This window comes from Leguminivora glycinivorella, chromosome 18, assembly GCF_023078275.1.
Source record: "Leguminivora glycinivorella isolate SPB_JAAS2020 chromosome 18, LegGlyc_1.1, whole genome shotgun sequence".
Lineage (NCBI taxonomy): Eukaryota > Metazoa > Arthropoda > Insecta > Lepidoptera > Tortricidae > Leguminivora > Leguminivora glycinivorella.
Genome location: NC_062988.1, coordinates 14,277,359 through 14,297,981, shown reverse-complemented (window position 1 = coordinate 14,297,981; position 20,623 = coordinate 14,277,359). Strand labels below are relative to the sequence as shown.

Genomic DNA, 20,623 nt, shown 5'->3' with positions numbered 1-20,623 from the left:
AGTAGTTCAGTTTTCTCGGTTATTTCATTCAACAGTGTTAATAAAATGATCCGTCTCTTGAGAGATTCTTCATCCGATTCTTCAGATGACGAGATACCGCGACAGCGTCGACATAGGTTGTTTCGGTCTCGAACAAATTTGGACTTTCGGACGCCGTACGAGTTCAACGAACGATTTAGAATGAACTCCACGCAAATGGAGAACATGCTTGCCGAGATTGGAGATTCCTTGGCGTCCCCGACCAACACCAATCACGCAATGAGCTCGAAGTTGCAGCTCTGCGTTGCCTTGCACTGGCTCGGAACTGGCTGCCAATACCATGCTGTGGGTGACATACACGGCGTCTCCAAGTCAAGTGTGTGCAAAGCTGTCCATGGCGTTGAATAATAAATTATTCAACAAAGTAGTCGCCTGGCCAGAGGATATTAATGAGGTAAGTTGCTACTAGTTTTTTGAGCATATTCTTAGGTTTGTCTAGTTAAATGTGACATATCAATCTTACCTTTTCTACTAAATTACCAAATATCTATTGACAACCAAAGTGACTAAATTTAATAAATAGTTTTAAGGTAAGTAAAGAGTAAACACAACACAGGAAGTTTTTAGTTATGGCCTCCTAACAATCTCTGTTTATTACTGAACATAAGGACTGTATCGATAAGTATAAGGACAAAACAAACCTCGTCTAAATGTTGACATGTGCATAATTTTATATTATTATGTTCCGAGAGTATGATCTGAAGGTATTGGTAAGCACTATTTGATATAAGAAGGTCTAATTTTTATTTTATTTTAGAGACTTTATGGTACTTTCATTAAGGTCTAGCAAATAAATTTCGGACAACCCCTATCTGGCTTAATTTGAGAATATTTCAATGACTGTTTGCACGATTTCAACAAACAAAGGTTAATATGCTGCCAAAATATATTCTTTAAGAGTCCTCTTCATGGTTTTTCAATTGGGTACTTGCAGAATAAATGCGGTGAATTTATATAATTAAAAAAAACGCTATTTTGAGCAACGTTCCGGATTGTCGTAAATTTTTGATGCAAGCAGGATGAGAGAAACAGATAAAAAAATTAGCCATAGGCCAAAGTCTAATTGACATTCACGGTGTTTGAACAGTGCCTAAACCAAATCGATATAAACAGTGTATGATAGTTAAATTCGACATCAAAGTCGGAGTTAGAGGAAGCACCATGCCACATTTTCTAAATGGCCACCATACACAGATCCTGAACTTTATTTCTTAAAAATAACTATGGCTAGACTATGTCCAGATATTCTGCTTTGTGGATCATATGTCGTTGAGGTTCACACAGTACAATTTTTTTTCGCAATCGTATCGTTTTTTACGCACTTTGTGAATTTTCTAGTAGCATGTGTCCGGAATCGTAATTGTTACTCGGGAGGATTAAGTCAATACTGTCTAAACCACTTGCTTTACGTCGAGTTTCTAGGACAAAATGTGAACCTCATTATGTGCCTTATTAAGCCTATGTCTTGTTTTAAGAAAAAAATATAATAGCAAATAAATACGGCTACTCAAAGTTGTCCTCATACTTAACGATACAGTCTTTATATGGTAACAAGTGTCCTGTATCAGATTTAATCTTGACATTGCTACCAGTCTAGGGGCACTATTTACTTCCATTTATACAGTGGTTGACTTTGAAATATTTGAATGCAATTTTGGTCATGTTGCTTACTGTATTTTATTGTTCGTTAAAACTTCTTTACCACTTAGGCCGTTAAAATAGGAAATATCTCAGATGTGATCCGAGGCTTTCCTATTTACCGGCCGAGGTGTGTAGGGGTATACTATTTTTCTGTTTAACGGAGCCGAGAGGCGGCATCTCTTCAAAGTGAATAAGAAGTCTAAGTGCAATTTTTATACTTTTTTAAAATATAAGACTAAATCCAAACAATTAATTTTATTTCACATAGCTTTCCCTTTAATTGCAGCAAATCTAATTCCCTATTATCATTATCACCCTGTTAGTTAACTAATTCCCCCAGGGAATACCTTATGGATGACCTTCCAATATTTCGTTGTCCGGTACGTGGTCGCCATTTGAGAACTTGCTGGCCCCATCGGCTTTCAGTTTTGGTCTGAACTGAAGTTTAGAGTTCCTACAGTAGTACTCTGGACACTGGATGAACGTCAATAACATGCATAATTATAGGCGATGCTGTGAATCTAAGAGTTCCATCATAGGTTAAGACCTACCATCTGTTTGTTATCACTTCCCATCTCATACACGTAATGACGCTGTACGATTATGCTTTTCGAATGTTCTCAAAAGTAACTTATATATAACAAGAAATATATTGGGAATAGCCCATCCATAAAAATGCCTAAATTTATAGATAAAGGTGCTTAATGCTGTTAGTATTGCTGGTCAATATTTGGAGACTACCATTGATAGATACACTATTTAGAAGTTAGAACTCTTAATAAAACAAAAAATATCTATTACAAAAATCACATTATTAATTTCTAAAATAATTTAACATTTCCTGTAACCTTCGCTGCCCTTGCAGATTCCTCTCCACCACCATGTTATCAGCAACATTATTATAATTTCTCTCCCGCAGAATTTCTTGGTCATCCTGTAAGGTGCGGGCAATGTTGCATAATGTTGTGCAACATTTGAAAATTTCCCCTGCAAATGTTGGGTTTACTCGTAGATAGTTCAAACAAGGGAACTTTTCTTTTAAAATACCAAACGCATTTTCAATAACTCTCCTGGTTGATCTGTGTGCCCGATTGTATCGGGCTACCTCTACGGAGTCCAGGTTAATACCTGTAGGCGTCAAAAGCCAATTTAATAAGGGGTAGCCAGAGTCTCCAAGAAAGACACAATTAGGCAATGGCCTCCAACCAGCTTCCATCTTTGTGTATAGCAGCGAGTTCTTTAGAACTCTGCTGTCATGGGCACTACCAGGCCAGCGCGCACTGACAAAATAAAATATTCCTGTAGGGCCACAGACTGCCATACAATTGATCGAGTGGTTTCCATGTCGATCAACAAATTGGTCTTCCCGGTTGGTTCGTGCGTCAATTTCAATGAGGGTGCCATCAACACTCCCTATCACAAGTGGCATACCGGCAATTGCATGGTATTGCGCTACTACCTGCAACAAGTAAAATAATTTGTTTATAGTTTACATTGTAAGTATGTTTGATTCAAAGTTTAAGCAGAGAGGACAGACTATCTGTCCTGTCATTTGTCCACTATGTAAGTCCTAAGTCCCAACATGCAGCGAGTTAGTATGACTATAAGCTTTATAAGTCCCCTTTATTAAACAATTTAATTTACATATTGAATCATACATAGTTCTTATTGTCACCTCAATTCTCCAAATCAATTGAACAGTTTAATATTAGCAGATTTCTAAATATGCTCAAAAAACTAGTAGCAACTTACCTCATTAATATCCTCTGCCCAGGCGACTACTTTGTTGAATAATCTATATAATATAAAGCTACAACCCGACTAACATGTGAGCGAGCGGGCCACTGTAATTCTGTTAGCCCAGGTTCCTGTCGTATCCAGTCCGAGACTATTCGACACTTGTGAATGGGGCAGTTATCGTGTACTAACAAAATTTGGGGCATTTCTGTCGCCGGGTAGATAGCCCTAACCGACGGCAGCATTGCGTCTCTCAGTACTGAGAGGAAACTTTCCCCAGTGGCCCTTTCCGGTAAAAATACCAGCTCACCAGGACCGTCAGCAGTCATCCACCCCCACATGTTAACTGTCACCCTTCCAGACTCAGTATTTGATAGCACGTTTTTTTCACAATACCGCGTGTAAACTCGGAATTAAAACACTCAGATACAATCACGGATTTATTTCACCAACTTCACTTCACAAAATCCAACAACGTAATGCCGTCAATTCAAATGTCAAACTACCTTATATATTAAAATATCAATACCGCCAAAAGAATAAATCTTAATCAATTGAGCTACTGGCAAAAATTAAATATAAATGGCTAACATTCGGCCGTCCTGAATTAATTCCCGTCCCGGGAATATCCTATAATATTTACAATAAAAAATTCACAATGCTGTCTGATCATACAATCAATGTTGTCTTATATTTACATTATAAATTTAAATTTAACTCGTAATTTTAAATAATTACTATTTCCTTTCATAGCCATATTAATTGATCAAAAATCTAGTTCAATATAATGTAATTTATTAATTATTTACTTACTCTTTAATACAACTCAATTAAATATAAATTGCTATTAATATTAATCTATGTATCTATTATCGTTATACAAACATATATTGTATCAAATATGAAATCATTCATTTTATAAATTCCTTATATTAAAATTATAGATATCATTCATCGAATATTGAAGCCTCATACATATCTTCAATATTGCAAAGTTGAAAGGGTACTAGAACCTCATACACATTTCTAGTACCTTAGTTTCGTAAACACATGGAAACCTCCTTCATATTTTCCATGTATTCTCGTCATCACAAATTCAATACTAAAACCTCCTACTTGTTTTAGTATATAAATCAAATATTGTACATGGAAGCCTCCTTCATATCTCCCATATACAATAATAATATTATTCCTACATAATTTGTACTAAAACCTCATACATGTTTTAGTACCTATAATAATCAAATCAATCATATCATTATGCCATTATTAACAATATACTCAATTTTAAATTCCTCAAATCATTCAGACATTTCGGATTCTACCTCAAGGTAATCTTCTCTTTCTTTATTTTCATTGTCACTTTGACTATCAGATCTTTCAAATACTAGCCAGGGATGTATTTTATCCACAGCAAATACGCTTTTAAATGGCCTACTACTCTTCCTAGACAGTGGAGTATCTTCAACTTCATATCTGTCATATCCTAAAACACGAGTAATGCGATATGGACCTCTCAATTTTGGAATCAACTTTTTACTTTGTCCAGTAGACTGTATCTCTCTCTCAATCCTCACTAAATCACCAACTTTATATTCAACATGTTTTCTTTTCCTATCATACCTATCCTTTTGCTTTTTCTGATCAAGTTCAATATGTTCTGTCATTTCTTTTCGGACCGTATCCCTATCTAAACTATCATCATCTAAAGTTACTCCTAATCGCAATAACGCATCAGACATACCAGACAATTGCGTACCAAATAAAGCTTGTGCAGGCGTTTTACCAATCCCTTTATTCATAGTATTGTTCATACCCCATTGTACTTGTGATATGCTATCATCCCATACTCGTTCAGATTTTCCCACGGTGCAAGCCGTCAATGCAGCTAGTAAGGTCCTGTTGTACCTCTCTACCTGTCCATTGGCTCTTGGGGTACAAACAGCATTAAGTATATGCTTTACGCCTAAATCATTTAAAAATTCCTTAAACTTATGCGACGTGAATGAGGTACCTCTATCTGAAATAACTCGCTTTGGTACTCCGAATGTATGAAAATAGGCGGTCAGTGCTTTAATACTACTAGCCGTTTTCGTATTTTTAACCGGAGTAATGATAATGAATTTTGTAAACGCATCAATTATTAACAAAATGTGAGTGTTTTTATGCTTACTTTTGACAAACGGCCCTAAATGGTCGATGTGGACCGTGTGAAAAGGTTCAGCAACTTTCTCTATAGGATGCAATTGACCAGCCCTTTTAGCAACAGGGACTTTGGCATGAGCGCACTCTAAACATGATTCTACGTACTTCTTAATAAATTTTCGCATTTTGGGAAACCAGTAGGTAGCTTTAATTTTGTCATATGTTTTGTCAAAACTAAAGTGGCCTATATCATCGTGATTGCTTTTCATTAATTGAAATCTTATACCTTTAGGTACAACCCATCGATTGCCGTCACTAGTAATTTTATATAATAAACCCCTTTTGACAACAAAATTCTTAGCTATTTCAATGATATTATTGGTTTCACTATTTTTAAGTAAGCTAACAGTACGTTGAATTTCGGGATCATTTTGTTGTACTGTGGCTATCCAATCCACTGTAATGGTCTTTATTTCAAAAGTTTCTTCATTGACAGGGTTGCGGCTCAATGCATCTACATGAGCCATTGATTTTCCTGGTTTATAGTTTATCGCAAAATCATATTCTTGGATTACATTCCACCACCTCGCGACCCTGGATATAACATCCTTTTTCTCAAATGTAGCCCTCAAAGAATTGCAATCCGTAACAATGGTGAAATGTATACCAAGTAGATATACCCTAAATCGCTGTAAAGACGCTACTACAGCTAAGGTCTCTAGATCGTAAGAAGTAAAATGCATTTCTTCGGGAGAAGTTTGTCTACTGTAATATGCAATAGCTTCAAATGGTTTAGACTTATTTTGCCTTTGTAATAGAATTCCGGCCACTCCAAGTTTCGAGGCATCAGTGTGTAACTCTATTTCATATGATGGATTGAAAAAGGCCAGAATAGGTCTATCCGTTAAGTCACTTTTAAGCCGATTAAATGCATTTTCTTCTTGTTCGCCCCACGTAAATTTACTATCTTTTTTTAAAAGCTGAGTTAAGGGCCTCGCAATAATAGAGAAATTTTTCACGAATCGCCGAAAGAAACTGGCTAATCCTATAAATTGCCTAACTCTATGCTGGTCCGTAGGACGAGGAAAATCTTTTACTGCTTGGATCTTTTTCTCACCTGGCCTTATACCATTTTGATCAACTTCAAAGCCCAAATACTCAATTGACTTTTTAAAGAAATTACATTTGTCTAAATTTAATGTCATACCCGCATCGTGGAATAATTGTAATGTTAGTTTTAGTTTGTGCAACCCGTCATTGATATCTCTAGATGGTATGATTATATCATCCATGTATGCAAATGCGTGTTTAAAACGAGCATTGCCTAAAATATTGTTGATTGTTCGTTGAAAATTGGCAGGTGCATTGCTTAAACCAAAGGGCATCCTGTTAAATTGGAAATGCCCATCTGGTGTAATAAAAGCCGTGAGATGTTTAGAAGATTCAGCTAAAGGTATCTGGTAATAGCCAGATGCCAGATCTAATGTAGTATAGTACGAATACCCTGCTAAACCATCTAATTGATCATCTATCCGAGGCAAAGGATAGTGCTCCTTTATTGTTTTCTTATTGAGAGCTCTATAATCAATACACATACGATACCCCCCAGTCTTTTTTCTCACTAATATGATCGGCGATGCATAATTGGAAGTGGACTCGCTAATAATACCTGACTCTTTTAATTCATTAACCATGTCTCTTACCACCTCTCTTTCGGCATACGACAAGCGATATGGACGGTATACAACTGGTGTATTGTCTTTAAGTTGAATATTCATTGATGTAGAGTTACAACAACCTAATTCCTGAGTATTAAATGCAAAACATTTACGATGTTCATTTAGTAACTTGACCAATTTGTCTGTATCTTCCTTGTTAAGAGTATTATCTATTTGAATATTAGACAAAGATATCTCATCATTAACGGTAGATGCTGTATTCAAATCAATTCTATTAACAGTATACGCTTGAGCCTCTTTCGCAATATTTGCACGAGTAATAATACTGTCTCGAGTTAGCTCAAAAGACTCAGCTGATAAACCTTTAATCATAACTCGTCCATGCCCATTTGTCACAGATATTAAACCAGGTAATGTTTCATATTCTTTTCCAGGTTGCGTTATCAAACTATACTCTACATATATTAACCCATTGTGAATTGGTTTAGTGTAAAACTCTACCTCGGTGACATTATTTATGATAATAGTGTCTTTCGCAATCAAAGATACAGGTTTATACACCTCATCATTGGTTATATTTGCAAAAGTTAAAGTATTACTTGTTTTATAAGTCTTAATATGATCTAACTCGGTAAACGATTGTCCGATTAACAAAGATGTATTTAAATGACTATCCGGTACTATAAATATCTCCACCATAGCATCAGCTGAATCAATTGTAATATTCGCGTACACTTTACCTAATGTCTGAGTTGTAGAATCTGGGTAACCTCTTAAAACAGGTAAATTATCTTTAGACCAGTCACCAAATATAGTATTTGCATCAGATAATCTCAAAAGTGTACACTCGCTACCGAAATCTATAAAACAAGATAAACTCGTCTTATCCACATACGCAGTTTTATAAAATTTTCGATCTTTGCTTTTAGATACGTCTACTACGTCTAGTCATGACACAGTTTTCTCATTTTTCGCGTCAACATTCCGTTTGATATTACAATCGGCCGCAACGTGACCAATTCTAGAACAAGTTTCGCATTTCTTTACTGGTTGTTTACATTTAAAATGAGGGTGTCCATCCTCACCACAGTTAAAACATTTAACGATTTTATTATCAGGCTTAGGGCCCCTATTGTTAACTTGCTTGTTATCATTAGTCTGTCGCAAGGTAATTTTTGGTTTAGTACTTTTCTGGCTACGTAAATAAACTAGTAATTTGTCCGGTTCTGTAAATTGAGCTGCTTCAGCACTGGTTCTGACTGCTCTGTCATCGATTCCTAATAGGGATTGCAATCCAGCAGCATTTTCAATCCAGCTGGATTTTTGCTGGATCGGCGCCAATCCAGCTGGATCCAGCGCGGATCCAGCAGGTAGAAAAAATGTCAAAAAAAAATACATTTTGCTATACTATAGGGCTGTTATTACTAACCTTATTTGAAATCGTTAAAGTAAGGATGAAAACGCGCAATTTTTAAGCAAAATTTATTAAAAAAAAAATTAAAACGGTTCTCTTATTTTTCTCCGAAAATTGTATGACCGAATATCACTTCCCAGCGCACGTTTCGCGGAATTTTATTCCGCCGAATGTTCATTTCCCAAATTATCATATTGTTTTTTTTTTTAATTTGCCAACCTTGCATTTAGGTACCTACCAACTTAATGTTTGGCCGTTTTTAGGGTTTTTTAAAAGGCCTTTTTTTAAAAACCAAACTTTCATGTTATCTAATGTTTTACTTGACGTAATATACAACTAGTTGTTTATTGTTATACACCAAATGTTTTATTGAACACCGACAATATCTATGGCGTATTTCCAAAAATATGCAATAATGTCTCCTATGAACTTCTAAATTTATTGACAGGGATGCAATTACGTATTTTACTTACTTATTTTTTTTTTTTAATAGTTACCTACTTACTTTTTTTACAAGAATATTGTTTATTTTTATTTATTTATTTATTAATTCATTAACAATATTACAATTGTATTTGAATGTTACTTAAATCTAGTCCTTAAATCTAAAAAAGTAAATAATTTAATCTAACATGCAGAACAATATCAAACGTATTTATTTAATTAAATTAGCTACATTGGCAAATTACTAAAGTAGGTCGTAAACTCCTCGATAGAATAAAAGCACTCCTTCAACAGCAATGTTTTTAATTTATTTTTAAATTTACTAAGGCTAGTGATAGCTCTCCACTCACTGGGAAGCTTGTTGTAGAGCTGCACACTCTGATATTCGGCACAGTGTGTGACTATTTTAAGCTTAGGCTGCAATTTACAATGTAGGTATTTCCTTCTTGTGCTTAGGCGTATCTCCCTCTCCTCAGGGGTCTCGTAGTCGTTGAGATTTTTGACCAAGTCTGAGAGGAGTAGAAGGATGTACAAGGACGGGACAGTCAGAATTTTTAAATCGAGGAAAAATTCCTTTAATTTATTGTTATTACATTTTAAAACTTTTTTCTGGTTTGCTCACGGTCAACCTAACACGCTCCTCCTGGTTTCGCTCGTCGTCGTCCCTAACTGGACTCTGTCATATATGATTATACTGCCAACATAGTCCGTGAACAGAAAACTGCTACCTTGCTCCCTCCTAACCTAACAGGGAAAAAAACTTGAAATTTATTTGTAAAAAGTTGGCATTAATTTTTGTAACCATTTTTAATCCTTATAGCAATCTACATAAATAAAAAATGGCATTAAAAGTGTAACAACGATGAAGCGAAGGTACTACAATAAGTAGGTACGTAAATAATGCTATCAACATTTTGGCACAATATTTGGGCATTCACTAGTTCACATTGAAAATTACTAACTTACTTACTAGTACTTAGTTTTACTTACTTAATATTTATGAAAAAATAAACCTCTAAGTAGGTATAATTATACGTAGACAAACATCAATCAATATTCTGATCTAAACATAAGTTGAATCTTAAAAGAAAATTTGCGGTAACAGTAAATAATTAAATACTATAAATACATTTCGAGATCTTCAGTAGTTATAATGCAGTGTCAAAATACTTACATTTTTGAAAAAAAAAACACACAATTGTAGCGAAATAGAATTATTTTGTGCTAAGCGGCCACGGGCTACACGCGGGAACGCGGAACCGTTTTAAACATGACGTAAAATAAGTTAATTAAATTTAATTACGCATTTTATTGCAATTTTTTTTATTTGCGGATCCGCAGCGCTGGATCCAGCGCTGGCTGCTGGATCCAGCAGACCGAAAAATGCGCTGGATCCAGCTGGATTGCTGGATGCTGGATCCAGCAATTGCAATCCCTAATTCCTAATAAAATACAATCAACTGCATCGGTACCTTTAATACGACACCTATTAAGTAGCAAAACTTTTTCATAAAAGTAATCTTCTAACGAATCTCCATATTTTGCACGTTTTTCGAGCATTTCCGTCAATAATAAACCATAATTTTCTTTGCTAGTAGTGGGGAAGTTTATCGACAAAAAGAGGCCAAACCTTTTTTTTCTTGACCAAAGCATGAAACTTGGCACAGTTGTTCCTTATATCAAAATAAGCCGATTAAGATCGGGAGCCTTCGGGAGCCTCCCCCCTGGGGCTCGGGAGGGGGGGTCAAAGTACCGCTACACCCGGCTTGCTTTGAAAAATTCTAACATAGCCCGTTTAGTTCATAGGTCATGTTTGGTATCGTTTTCGAGTAAATCAATAACGTAGAATTCATTTTTGGTACTAAAATTATAATTTAATGGTAAATAAAATAAAAAAAAATGAAAAGTTTGAAATTTTCATCTATGATTTACAAATTCAAGTCATCATAAATGTCAAATTGTTTGCTTTTTCTACAAATAAAAAATATGATATGAAAGCCTATTTAATATAGATTATAAATAATATAACTTTTACCCACCTTTACTAACGTTAAGTTTCATAAAAAAAACCTTTAAGCCGCGCGGCGTCGGGACGCCGCGAGCGTAATTTTAAAATGCCTTTATTAAAAAAAAACTCTATTAGAACCCGTTTAGCTATTAGGTCATGTTTAGTATCGTTTTCGAGTAAATAAATAACGTAGAATTTAGTTTTGGTACTAAAATGACCATTTAATGTTAAATGAAATTAAAAAAAAAATTGTGAGTTGCAAATTCAAGTCACCATAAATGTCAAACGGTTTGCTTTTTCTATAAATATAAAAATATGATATTAAAGCCTATTCACAAAGGATAGTACGCGTTCACCTACGCGAGCTTAGACTGTGTGCGGGAAACGCGCCTCTTTCATATATTTGATCGCCAGTGTCAGAGGTGTGTTAATGCATAAATAGAAAAAGATTCATTATTATTGACTCGGTGTCGACAACGGCAACACTCGGGTCGGACCACACGATCTAAAGACCGACTGTACCTGTTATTTATTCATTGTAGTGAATCCTGTAAGAAATTTATATAATAGTATTTTATACAATCGTGATATAATACAAAACTTTTCAGTCGTGTACCATGTGTAGTACGGTACGAGAGTGAAAAGCTTAATTATATCACTATTGTATACAATACTTTTTCTACGAGTCATCAACTTCATCATCAATGGACGGAAATATCACCATTCATGCAAGTTAAAATTAATGTCAATAGAGTCGTTCACCGTTGTATCAACATCGAATTACCTAGAAACCAATTGTTTGTAATAACCGTCTCTGATAGGCCGATAACGCGACAGATAAAAAAAATGTGTTTCAGATGCAGGAAAATTTGCCAGGTATCGCAAATTAGTAGTAGTAGTACCCAGGGTAGTGTGGTACCCATTCGTCTCCTTCTTCCTTCCATCCCAGTCAGGCAACACTGAAGTGGCCAGTATATGCTTAGAAGTTACAAGATGTAAATGTAAATCAGGTTGCAAAAACCGATGCATATGTACCCAGCTATGTCTCTGTGAAGGGAATGTATAGTATGAGTATGAGTAATCTGTCAATTAGGACACCACAGACTAAACTATAAGTGCTAACTTTTCAGTGTTGGATACTCTATGGCAGTTCCGACTCAATTATAATAAGCTCATTATAATTGACTTTAGTTAACTATAATAATTTCAAAAATAGAACTTCATACAATTTCTATACTAATTTGCGATACCTGGCAAATTTTCCTGCATCTGAAACACATTTTTTTTATCTGTCGCGTTATCGGCCTATCAGAGACGGTTATTACAAACAATTGGTTTCTAGGTAATTCGATGTTGATACAACGGTGAACGACTCTATTGACATTAATTTTAACTTGCATGAATGGTGATATTTCCGTCCATTGATGATGAAGTTGATGACTCGTGGAAAAAGTATTGTATACAATAGTGATATAATTAAGCTTTTCACTCTCGTACCGTACTACACATGGTACACGACTGAAAAGTTTTGTATTATATCACGATTGTATAAAATACTATTATATAAATTTCTTACAGGATTCACTACAATGAATAAATAACAGGTACAGTCGGTCTTTAGATCGTGTGGTCCGACCCGAGTGTTGCCGTTGTCGACACCGAGTCAATAATAATGAATCTTTTTCTATTTATGCATTAACACACCTCTGACACTGGCGATCAAATATATGAAAGAGGCGCGTTTCCCGCACACAGTCTAAGCTCGCGTAGGTGAACGCGTACTATCCTTTGTGAATAGGCTTTAATATTTTTATATTTATAGAAAAAGCAAACCGTTTGACATTTATGGTGACTTGAATTTGCAACTCACAATTTTTTTATTTTATTTCATTTAACATTAAATGGTCATTTTAGTACCGAAACTAAATTCTACGTTATTTATTTACTCGAAAACGATACTAAACATGACCTAATAGCTAAACGGGTTCTAATAGAGTTTTTTTTAAATAAAGGCATTTTAAAATTACGCTCGCGGCGTCCCGACGCCGCGCGGCTTAAAGGTTTTTTTTATGAAACTTAACGTTAGTAAAGGTGGGTAAAAGTTATATTATTTATAATCTATATTAAATAGGCTTTCATATCATATTTTTTATTTGTAGAAAAAGCAAACAATTTGACATTTATGATGACTTGAATTTGTAAATCATAGATGAAAATTTCAAACTTTTCATTTTTTTTAATAGAGTCGTTCACCGTTGTATCAACATCGAATTACCTAGAAACCAATTGTTTGTAATAACCGTCTCTGATAGACCGATAACGCGACAGATAAAAAAAATGTGTTTCAGATGCAGGAAAATTTGCCAGGTATCGCAAATTAGTATAGAAATTGTATGAAGTTCTATTTTTGAAATTATTATAGTTAACTAAAGTCAATTATAATGAGCTTATTATAATTGAGTCGGAACTGCCATAGAGTATCCAACACTGAAAAGTTAGCACTTATAGTTTAGTCTGTGGTGTCCTAATTGACAGATTACTCATACTCATACTATACATTCCCTTCACAGAGACATAGCTGGGTACATATGGAACTGCATAAAGAAGGCTCTGCCCTATTTATGCAGTTGCATCGGTTTTTGCAACCTGATTTACATTTACATCTTGTAACTTCTAAGCATATACTGGCCACTTCAGTGTTGCCTGACTGGGATGGAAGGAAGAAGGAGACGAATGGGTACCACACTACCCATTCGTCTCCTTCTTCCTTCCATCCCCAAGAAGACGGACTTGGCAAATTTTGGTGTGGCACCAGCGCCTGACTCCAAACAAGAACGCCCTGAGTCCCATTTCTCAAAACTGAAAGTTACATGCGAAAGTCTCTTTGCAACATGTCATATTAGACATTGACAACCAGTTGAAAATTGTAACTTGTAGCTTCGAGAAATGGGCCCCTGGTACACTGTGCGCAGTATATGCTGATGCAAGGCAGCCTTTGAAGGAGGTATGTTCTCCAATTGTCGATCTTTTCTGGTACCTAAAGAGGTAGTTACTTCGACCACTCATTCACCGTTACGCAACTACTTGGTCTGAAACAATATGTGCATTATCATTTTAGAGTCTGTAACTATCAAATTACAACTTTTTGGTGGATCACGTAACCTTCAGTATAACCCACTTACGTTACGTATCATACAAAATTATTACAAACTTTAGTAGAATCTGATTTGCCTCTGATATTGCTCCATCTTGTAATAGTTTGACACCTTGGGTGGCCTGGCTAAGCTTCAAAGCCAAAAGAAAACGTTTCTAGATTAGACATAGTATGGGATAGGTACGATAAACGCAGTTTGAAACGATCAACAAGGGAGAAACATGGCCACCCAAGGCTTCAAACTATTACGAGATGGAGCAATATCATAGATAGGCTAATCATATTCTACTAAAGTTTGTAATTATTTTGTATGATAGGTAAGTGTGTAATAATGAAGGTGATCCACCAAAATGTTGTAATTTGATAGTTGCAGAATCTGTTTAAATAAAATGACAATGCACATATTGTTTCAGATCAAGGGTCCTTACGCAGCAGTGAATGAGTGCCGGAAGAACCTCTTTACTAGAAAAGATCGACACTTGGAGAACATACCTCCTTCCGAGGCTGCCTTACTTCATCATATACTGCCATTTGTCTAAGACTGGGGCTAAAGACATGCCAACCACACCCTTGCTGCCGACGCATTAGGACACCACGAACTCCACTGCCAGTCTAGTGCTGGCCGAATTTTGTGACACGCTGCACTTAACGATTTAATCCGCAAGGCTCTCGGCACAGCGAACATACCGACAACCCTCGAACCTGTCGGCTTGTCAGCAGCAGACGGAAAGGGGCCTGATGGTTGCTCGCTTTTGCATTGGTTTCTGGGACGACCCTTGGCGTGGGGTGTGACCTGTGTGGATACCTTGGCTCCGTCCAACGTCTAACGTTCGGCCCAGAAACCAGGGACTGCTGCTGCAAAACGCCCAGTTTAAACGCGCAAACATGCATTTTTAAAAAACAACTACATATTTGCGGCAATTGCATTTGAAACATTTGGACCATAGTCATCAGACACCAAGCAGTTCGTGAAGGAAGTTTCCACCAAACTTGTCTGGGTGTTTGGTGACATACGCATAGGCTTTTACATCATATTTTTTATTTGAAGAAAAAGCAAACAGTTGACATTTTTGTTGACTTGAATTTGCAAATCATAGATGAATATTTTTTTTTTATTTATTTACCATTAAATTATAATTGTAGTACCAAAAATAATTTTTTTGTTATTAATTTACTCGAAAACTATATCAAACATGACCTAATAGCTAAACCGGGTCTAATAGAGTTTTTAAAATAGAGGTATTTTAAAATTACGCTCGCGGCGTCCCGACGCCTGTGAAGTTACTTAACGTTTGTGAAGGTGGATAAAAGTTATATTTTTTATAATCTATATAAAATAGGCTTTCATATCATAATTTTTATTTATAGAAAAAGCAAATAGTTTGTCATTTATGATGACTTGAATTCGTAAATCATGGATGAAAATTTTCTAATTTTTTATTTTTTTTTAAATTTTACTTACCATTAAATTATAATTTTAGTACCAAAAATGAATTCTACGTTATTGATTTACTCGAAAACGATATCAAACATGACCTAATAGCTAAACGGGGTCTAATAGAGTTTCTAAAATAAAGGCATTTTAAAATTACGCTCGCGGCGTCCCGACGCCGCGCGTCTTAAAGTAATTTTTTTGTGGAACTTAACGTTAGTAAAGGTGGATAAAAGTTATATTTTTTATAATTTATATTAAATAGGCTATCATGTCATATTTTTTATTTATAGAAAAAGCAAACAGTTTGTCATTTATGATGACCTGAATTTGTAAATCATGGATGAAAATTTCAATTTTTTTATTTTTTTTTATTTTATTTACCATTAAATTATAATTTTAGTACTAAAAACGAATTCTACGTTATTGATTTACTCGAAAACGATACCAAACATGACCTATTAAATAAACGGGGTAAGTTAGAATTTTTCAAACCAAGCCGGGTGAAGCGGTACTTTGACCCCCCCTCCCGGGCCCCAGGGGGGAGGCTCCCGAAGGCTCCCGATCTTATTCGGCTAATTTTGATATAAGGAACAACTGTGCCAAGTTTCATGCTTTGGTCAAAAAATTTAAGGTTTTGCAATAAACTCCCCAGCTATAGGGAAAGCCGTTTTTAATTTGACTTGCCATTCCGGCCACGTGTGTTTTAAACTCGTTAAGCCTTGGTACCACTTTTGAGCAACACCGGATAATTTAGGAAGCGCGTAGTGAACAATTTGTCGTTCTGTCCAATTGTAAATACTCGCGGTCTCATTTACTTTGTTCAACCATACGTCAATAGTTTGACTACGATTAGCTGGATCAAATTCAGGCAAAACATTCATTACGGGAAATCTTTCAACGTGATCTGACCTATCTTCTGATCTAACAGCTCTAAATAAATCTTTCAACGTGCCTAATAGTTCATTGTCACAATACCTCGGCTGACTGCGACGGTGCCGGCGCGACTGCGAGCGGCTGCGGCTGCGTCGCGAGCGCGTGCGACTGCGGCGCGAGCGGCTGCGGCGCGAGCGGCTGCGGCGCGAGCGGCTGCGGCGCGAGCGGCTGCGGCTGCGGCGCGGACGCGCGGGGCTCCGGTGTGCATGTGACGAGCTGAGCCGCGTCTGCGACCGGCTGCGGCGCGAACGTGACCTGCTGCGGCGCCTGCTGCTTCTCGTTCCATCCGCGGTGATGCGGCTGCTCCTCCCGAGGCTGCGTCTGGAACGGCTACTCCTGGCGCGGCTGCGCCTTTCTTGTTCTCGGTCGCGGGTCCTGCTTCGTCGGTCTTCCACTTGCGGTGGTGTCATCGCATGCCCTGTCTCAGGATCGTCACGTGGGAGCGGAGGCGTCCGTACAGCTCTCATATCATATTCGTCCATACTGAAATTAAAATGATTGGCACAAGCATAACTGTTTTACTTACTACCTTCTTTTACACGTATCCATGTAGAATATACACTAACTTTTACAATAATAATCATGAAAACTATAATAAGGTATTTATAAAATAATTCAAAGCAATAATTGAACAAAGTATATCATCTATCAGTCATATTTGGGTCAAAAGGTGCCCAATTAATTGTAAATATATTTGTACGCTTCATTAGATATTATAAAACAACATTTTTAACATATTTAATGAGCATAATGTAATAAAGAAATAAAAATTCAAATGTCTGATATAACGGTCATGATTAAAATTTCAAAATTTTATTCATATTGTTTACAAATTATAACCGTAAACGTAAAGTCTGTTCTTAATAGAAGTATTAAGCTAATTTTACCTTCACAACGAATCGAAATATCCTAAACCAGACCTATATTCTTACTCAAAGTTCAAAATAACGTCAAGAAAGCCAAATAAAGTAAATTGGTTTTTCAAATTTCAATTACCTGTGGGTCTTTTGGACTCGATTCCAGCTTCTGAGATGTAAACTCGGAATTAAAACACTCAGATACAATCACGGATTTATTTCACCAACTTCACTTCACAAAATCCAACAACGTAATGCCGTCAATTCAAATGTCAAACTACCTTATATATTAAAATATCAATACCGCCAAAAGAATAAATCTTAATCAATTGAGCTACTGGCAAAAATTAAATATAAATGGCTAACACGCGTATTGTCCAAGCGCCATAAATGGCGCCGGCCAGCGAAAAGTTTTTTCATCCGTAAATATGACTTTTGAAAAATCGAATTCTTGCATCTCAGTCGCGAATCTCAAACGTGCTATCTTATGATTGTCTGTAAGATTTATCTTCTTGGCCGGAATACGGTGGTGAATGCCGGCTTTATGAAGGGCTCGCCGGACAGTTAACATGGAGCAGTTAAGCTAGGAACATACTACGCGGACGTCCGTCGTAAATCGACCACGGAAGGGAATCTGGACAATGAAATTACACATAACCGTGCAAACTATCGGTCGACGGACGTGGACGTGGCCTTGAGCGCATGTAGGTACGTCCGATCGAAATCTGGCTCGCTGGATGTTTTGTTCCGTGCACACTGATCGGTCGCGGTCGCGGTCGATTTACGACGGACGTCCGCGTAGTATGTTCCTAGCTTTAAATTGGTTTGCAAATTGCCGCGTAGGGGTAAACGGGTTTTCGTCAAAAGCTATCTTCATTGCATCCACGCCGGCTTGAGTGATGATAGTAGGTGGAGGACGTCGCACTTTATTGGACACATTCCCTTCCTGCTCGTAATTGCGAACCCATTTTGTCACAGTTTTGCCGTTTAGCCCGTTTACAAATTTTTATTTAACAATAACAATACAGTAGAACCCGGTTAAAACGATCACGTTTAATACGATTTCCCGCATTATACGCCATTTTACGCCGGTCGCTACAATTTGAGACTTGTTTTCATACATTTTTTCACGGTTAATACGACTCGCGTCCCCGCTTAATACACCATCTAAAACCAGTACCTTGCATTACTTTACAACTTTATTTATGCGGGTGACAAAAATCGGAACTAATTGTACCGTACTAATTACGCGATTCTGGCGACACTGCCACCCGTAAAGATAAGTTTGTCGTCTTAACTCGGCGATTAGTACGATGCGATAGTTCGTACCTACCTACATACACTTCGCTCATTATCAATTTATGACTGCTGCGGTGTTTAGTGTTGTTTATACTGAATAACTAAATTATTTGTTCTATCTTTGGTTCAGTGATGTCAAAAATAAGAAGAAAAGCATTATCGCTCCAGGAAAAAGTAACCATATTAAAAGTTTACGATGAAAAATCACAAACTAAAAGTCAGGTACAATTGGCAGCAGATTTGCAGTTACCCGTTTCTACTCTGCGTACCATTATAAAAAAAAAGAGACGATATAAAAGAAAAAAGCAGGTTGGGAGGAGTTAAGAGAAACAAATTGAAGGTAGGAAAGTTTGAGAAATTAGAAAATGTTTTAGTCGAATGGCTTCATCAAGCAAGGGCCTTGAACCTGCCTATAAGCGGCCCCATATTATGTGAGAAAGCACGTAAAATCGCAGAAAACTTGCAAATCACGGATTTTACAGAGTCAAATGGCTGGATCGATCGTTTTAAAAATCGTCACGGCATTGTATACCGGCAAATCAGCGGGGAATCAGAAACGGTGGCAGAAAGTGATTTCGACACCTGGTTAACTACACTTCCAGCGTTGATACAAAATTATGAGCCTCGAGACATTTTTAACGCAGACGAATTTGGTCTATTTTTTAAATTGATGCCCGATAAATCCTACGTTTTCAAGGGAGAAACCTGCCATGGCGGCAAAGCAAGCAAAGAAAGACTGACTGTGTTAGCGTGTGCCAACTCTGATGGGTCGGAAAAGTTACGTTTGTTGGTGATCGGTAAGGCAAAAAATCCACGTTGCTTTAAAAATGTAAGATCTCTACCTGTAAAATATGATGGTCAATCTCGAGCTTGGATGACTGGTAATCGCTTTGTTGAGTGGTTAAAAGCTTTAGACGACCATTTCCAGGTGAAGTGTAGACAGATAATTCTGTTCATCGATAACTGCCCAGCTCATCCCAAAGGAGTTGAACTAAAGAATATTAAGCTTGTTTTCTTACCCCTAATGCCACGAGCAAGCTGCAACCGATGGATCAGGGCATAATAAAGGTCCTTAAACAAGGTTATAGAGCTCGACTGATACATCGCTATCTAATGGAAATGGACGACCCTGACAGCAAACGACCACTGAATGTTCATGACGCGATACTAAACATATCAGCGGCATGGCAAGCTATTAAGCCAGAAACTATACAAAATTGTTTTAAAAAAGCAGGGTTCCGAAACGATGAGCGTAATATCGTTTTAGAACAAGAAGAACCCACCATATTGCAGGATTTTCCAGGATATTCATCCATAGACGACAATGTTGCAACGCATGAAGTGCTTTCAGTCGAAGACCTGATCGAAAGCGCAGCCCTGAGTGATGATGGCCCTTTCACCCAAAACGCAGCCCTGAGTGATGATGACGACGCTAATGAACAGGAAGAAACTCCAATTCTGTCAAATGCTCAGGCGTTGTCGTTTGTGGCAGATTTAAGACGTTATGTATCGTCTATGGGCAATAGCGAAGACGCGATCCATAAATTAAATTATATTGAAAATCTTGTTATATCAAATGCGTCCAAATCTCTGCGTCAATCTAAAATAAATAATTACTTTAAGTAAAAAATAAATATCTGTTGAATAGGTACTATAGGTAGGCAATTTATACACCTCACTAATATTAATATATCAAAACTACAATTATGTAAACCAAATTATGTCAAAACCCTAATATTGATTTATAACTAAATACATATGTATGAATATGATTAAGTATGATTTTTGTTTGGTTTTCCATTCTTAATAAACAAATTACATGAAATAGTACTAGTTTA

The 20,623-nt window shown here is 36.6% G+C and overlaps 1 protein-coding gene across 1 annotated transcript; it reads right to left on the bottom strand.

Annotated features, from left to right (window-relative positions):
- Nucleotides 1–2,028: 2,028 nt before the first annotated feature.
- LOC125235782 (pre-mRNA-splicing factor CWC22 homolog) lies at nt 2,029–17,253 on the bottom strand. The gene is made up of 3 exons (XM_048142368.1): nt 16,342–17,253; nt 2,529–2,614; nt 2,029–2,147 (listed from the first exon to the last, which is right to left on the bottom strand). The coding sequence occupies exons 1-3, from the start codon at nt 17,109–17,111 to the stop codon at nt 2,029–2,031; spliced, it is 975 nt and encodes a 324-aa protein (XP_047998325.1). The 5' UTR covers nt 17,112–17,253.
- Nucleotides 17,254–20,623: the final 3,370 nt, after the last annotated feature.

Excerpts from the sequence above, each read along its gene's own strand:
- LOC125235782 (XM_048142368.1), bottom strand. The coding sequence starts at position 17,111 with ATGGACGAATATGATATGAGAGCTGTACGGACGCCTCCGCTCCCACGT. Across the intron at positions 2,615-16,341 it reads GCTTTCCCTATAGCTGGGGA|GATGACCAAGAAATTCTGCG; the intron begins GTTTATTGCAAA and ends CGCACCTTACAG. Across the intron at positions 2,148-2,528 it reads AATCTGCAAGGGCAGCGAAG|AGTACTACTGTAGGAACTCT; the intron begins GTTACAGGAAAT and ends TCCAGTGTCCAG.